The following is a 5,000-nucleotide window of genomic DNA, read 5'->3' as shown; positions in this document are numbered from 1 at the left end:
GCAGTACTAGTGCTACACACCGCAGTACTCGTCCTACACACCGCAGTACTAGTGCTACACACCGCAGTACTAGTCTTATACACCGCAGTACTAGTCTTACACACCGCAGTACTAGTGCTACACACCGCTGTACTAGTCTTACACACCGCAGTACTAGTCCTACACACCGCAGTACTAGTCCTACACACCGCAGTACTAGTCCTACACACTGCAGTACTCGTCCTACACACTGCAGTACTAGTCCTACACCGCAGTACTCGTCCTACACACCGCAGTACTCGTCCTACACACCGCAGTACTAGTGCTACACACCGCAGTACTCGTCCTACACACTGCAGTGCTAGTCCTACACCGCAGTACTCGTCCTACACACCGCAGTACTCGTCCTACACACCGCAGTACTAGTGCTACACACCGCAGTACTCGTCCTACACACTGCAGTACTAGTCCTACACGGCAGTACTCGTCCTACACACCGCAGTACTCGTCCTACACACCGCAGTACTAGTGCTACACACCGCAGTACTCGTCCTACACACCGCAGTACTAGTCTTACACACCGCAGTACTAGTCCTACACACTGCAGTACTAGTCCTACACCGCAGTACTAGTCTTACACACCGCAGTACTAGTCTTACACACCGCAGTACTAGTCCTACACACCGCAGTACTAGTCCTACACACCGCAGTACTAGTCTTATACACCGCAGTACTAGTCCTACACACCGCAGTATTAGTGCAACACCGCAGTACTAGTCCTACACCGCAGTACTAGTCCTACACCGCAGTACTAGTCCTACACACTGCAGTACTAGTCTTACACACCGCAGTACTAGTCCTATACACCGCAGTACTAGTCCTACACACCGCAGTACTAGTCCTATACACCGCAGTACTAGTCTTACACACCGCAGTACTAGTCCTACACACCGCAGTACTAGTCCTACACACCGCAGTACTAGTCTTATACACCGCAGTACTAGTCCTACACACCGCAGTATTAGTGCAACACTGCAGTACTAGTCCTACACCGCAGTACTAGTCCTACACCGCAGTACTAGTCCTACACACTGCAGTACTATTCTTACACACCGCAGTACTAGTCCTATACACCGCAGTACTAGTCCTACACACCGCAGTACTAGTCCTACACACCGCAGTACTAGTCCTACACACCGCAGTACTAGTCTTACACACCGCAGTACTAGTCCTACACACCGCAGTACTAGTCCTACACACCACAGTACTAGTCTTACACACCGCAGTACTAGTCCTATACACCGCAGTACTAGTCCTACACACCGCAGTACTAGTCCTACACACCGCAGTACTCGTCCTACACACCGCAGTACTCGTCCTACACACCGCAGTACTCGTCCTACACACCGCAGTACTAGTCTTACACACCGCAGTACTAGTCCTACACACTGCAGTACTAGTCCTACACCGCAGTACTCGTCTTACACACCGCAGTACTAGTCCTACACACCGCAGTACTAGTCTTACACACCGCAGTACTAGTCCTACACACCGCAGTACTAGTCCTACACACCGCAGTACTCGTCCTACACAATGCAGTACTAGTCCTACACCGCAGTACTCGTCCTACACACCGCAGTACTCGTCCTACACACCGCAGTACTAGTGCTACACACCGCAGTACTCGTCCTACACACCGCAGTACTAGTGCTACACACCGCAGTACTAGTCCTACACACCGCAGTACTAGTGCTACACACCGCAGTACTAGTCTTACACACCGCAGTACTAGTCCTACAGACCGCAGTACTAGTCCTACACACTGCAGTACTAGTCCTACACACCGCAGTACTAGTCCTACACACTGCAGTACTCGTCCTACACACTGCAGTACTAGTCCTACACCGCAGTACTCGTCCTACACACCGCAGTACTCGTCCTACACACCGCAGTACTAGTGCTACACACCGCAGTACTCGTCCTACACACTGCAGTGCTAGTCCTACACCGCAGTACTCGTCCTACACACCGCAGTACTCGTCCTACACACCGCAGTACTAGTGCTACACACCGCAGTACTCGTCCTACACACCGCAGTACTAGTGCTACACACCGCAGTACTCGTCCTACACACCGCAGTACTAGTCTTACACACCGCAGTACTAGTCCTACACACTGCAGTACTCGTCCTACACACTGCAGTACTAGTCCTACACCGCAGTACTCGTCCTACACACCGCAGTACTCGTCCTACACACCGCAGTACTAGTGCTACACACCGCAGTACTCGTCCTACACACCGCAGTACTAGTGCTACACACCGCAGTACTCGTCCTACACACTGCAGTACTAGTCCTACACACCGCAGTACTAGTCCTACACACTGCAGTACTCGTCCTACACACTGCAGTACTAGTCCTACACCGCAGTACTCGTCCTACACACCGCAGTACTCGTCCTACACACCGCAGTACTAGTGCTACACACCGCAGTACTCGTCCTACACACTGCAGTGCTAGTCCTACACCGCAGTACTCGTCCTACACACCGCAGTACTCGTCCTACACACCGCAGTACTAGTGCTACACACCGCAGTACTCGTCCTACACACCGCAGTACTAGTGCTACACACCGCAGTACTCGTCCTACACACCGCAGTACTAGTCTTACACACCGCAGTACTAGTCCTACACACTGCAGTACTAGTCCTACACCGCAGTACTCGTCTTACACACCGCAGTACTAGTCCTACACACCGCAGTACTAGTCTTACACACCGCAGTACTAGTCTTACACACCGCAGTACTAGTCCTATACACCGCAGTACTAATCCTACACACCGCAGTACTAGTCCTACACACCGCAGTACTAGTCTTACACACCGCAGTACTAGTCCTATACACCGCAGTACTAGTCCTACACACCGCAGTACTAGTCCTACACACCGCAGTACTAGTCCTACACACCGCAGTACTAGTCCTACACACCGCAGTACTAGTCCTATGTGGACACTCGTGTGAGCTCTGAGCTCTGTGGACACTCGTGTGAGCTCTGTGGACACTCGTGTGAGCTCTGTGGACACTCGTGTGAGCTCTGTGGACACTCGTGTGAGCTCTGTGGAGACTCGCTGACACTGGACACGTACTGACCATTCCTCCTTCATTGAAGTAGAAAGACTTTGCTTTTCTTAAAAATGCTCACAATTATTACGATCATATTGTGAACTGAATAATCACGATTATCGATAAACCATCTAAACATCCCTGACCTGCACCGAGACAAGCAGGTGGCAGATCCTCCACCAGGAAAGTTCCAGAGTGCCCTTTAAGTGCTGAAACGCTGACACAAGCAGATGTTGCGGTCTAACAGTGACAGCGGCGTGGGGGGGAGGGCGCGGCGATACCTGCACGGGCCTGTTGGGGGGCGTGCCCATGAGCGGGGCCGACGCCATGGCCGACGCCGCCGTCAAGCTCCTCTCTCTCTCCTCCTGGTAGATGCGGTCTCGCTCGGCCTCGGGGAGCTGGAGGAAGTTCTGCATGGCGCGCAGGTTGACCAGCAGTGACTGGGAGGCCGTCTTGGGGTCCTCTTCTTTGCGCAGGATCTCGGAGAGCAGACCCTGCGAGGGAGACAGGAGCGGTAATCGGATCACAGCTGGAGCCTAATGCACTGCACCAGGACGTAAACTGATCACGGCTCTTTTACAGTCTCTCTGTGGCTACATTCACTCACAGATTCAGAGTCTGCGTTTCATCTGACAATCAAACGAGGCCATTAGGATGTGTAAGAATATGCAACAGAGTGGTAGGTCCAATTAACACGAATCTTGATGTTCAGATAATATCATGTCAATTAGGGCTGCAACAAATGGTTCTTTACATGTGTTTATTTTACTATTATTAGTAGTATTATCTTGTCTTACGCTAGCTGTTTTTATTTTATTTTATCTTTGTTTTTCCCCTCCATTCCTTATTAGGAAATTAGAGGTTTTTGTCTATAGGAGTTTTTGTAAGTTATCTGTCCTTTTCCTCTGCATCTACCTGCGTTGCAACAATGAAATTTCCCCATGTGTGGACAATAAAGGAACATCTTATGATTCTTTCTAAAGCACATACATTACAACCAAACAAAGGTTGAATTATGGTGACTGTCAGCTTCTAGACTGAGAATATGTATGTATTACATACATATGAACATAAGAACTATCGATAGTGTCATCTTTTTGGACATTTTGATTGAATAATGCCATGTCTTGGTTATAAAAGGTCTTTTCACATGTGTTTTAGAGTCTGTTTAGTCCGGATAACGATTACTAGTCACGATTAGTCATTCAAATGCTGCAGCCTTAATGTCAATCCAAGAGAAATGTCTCAAAATGTGTCTTTCAATGTCTTAAGTTGAGATGTAAGAATCAAATGTGATGAGTGTGAAACGACACATAAGTGCTGAGATATCCCTTTCAAGCCTCATTTGGAAGTTTGGAACATGTATTTGGACGTTCGCAGCAGATCCAGTCAATAAAAGCATTTGGTTTGGACAATTTTTTTGTGTGAAACGGCAAATGATTATTAGTCTGTATTGTTAATGTTCAGGAAACGAATACTGTTTTTAACCAGACAAAATGACTCAAAGTGATGGACGCATGTTAAAGTCTTGGACAGAGGACTCCCGGTCAGCTCGTGCTCTCAGTGTGACACGTCTTTCCTCTCTGTTTCCACGGGCTCTTCTTGTAATTGACTTTGTTGGCCGTGTTCTCGGGCTGACGGCGGCGGAGGACAGAGAGAGAGAGCTGTTTAGCGGCTGCGAGCGGCTGTAAACTCTAATCAGTGCATCCTCTGTTTGCTCTTGAATAGGAGTGGATTCCGTCATTATGCGAGCGCTGGCTGTATTCTGCGCGCCTGTGATTGGGCCTTTTCATGTGCTCCGGGGCCCGCATGCTGCGCTCGCCGGGCTCTGCTCTTCTCCTCGTCAATAGGTGTGATTTGGTCATAAAAAACAACAAGGTGATGGGGGAAAATGGGTTC

The 5,000-nt window shown here is 49.5% G+C and overlaps 1 protein-coding gene across 1 annotated transcript in view; it reads right to left on the bottom strand.

Moving 5' to 3' along the window:
- LOC140373034 (DNA-binding protein SATB1-like) overlaps positions 1-5,000 on the bottom strand; it is a gene marked incomplete at its 3' end in the record, with an annotated part of 91,700 nt that overhangs the window by 4,030 nt on the left and 82,670 nt on the right. Inside the window, exon 9 of the mRNA XM_072459862.1 lies at positions 3,383-3,595. Coding sequence (XP_072315963.1) covers positions 3,383-3,595 — 213 coding nt within the window. The remainder of the gene's footprint in view (positions 1-3,382; positions 3,596-5,000) is intronic.

Source organism: Eucyclogobius newberryi, unplaced genomic scaffold (genome assembly GCF_026437365.1).
Source record: "Eucyclogobius newberryi isolate DKJ021-1_F unplaced genomic scaffold, fEucNew1.0.hap1 SCAF_286, whole genome shotgun sequence".
Taxonomy (NCBI): domain Eukaryota; kingdom Metazoa; phylum Chordata; class Actinopteri; order Gobiiformes; family Gobiidae; genus Eucyclogobius; species Eucyclogobius newberryi.
Note: the sequence above shows the minus strand (reverse complement) of the source record. Positions and strands in the feature narration are given on the sequence as shown.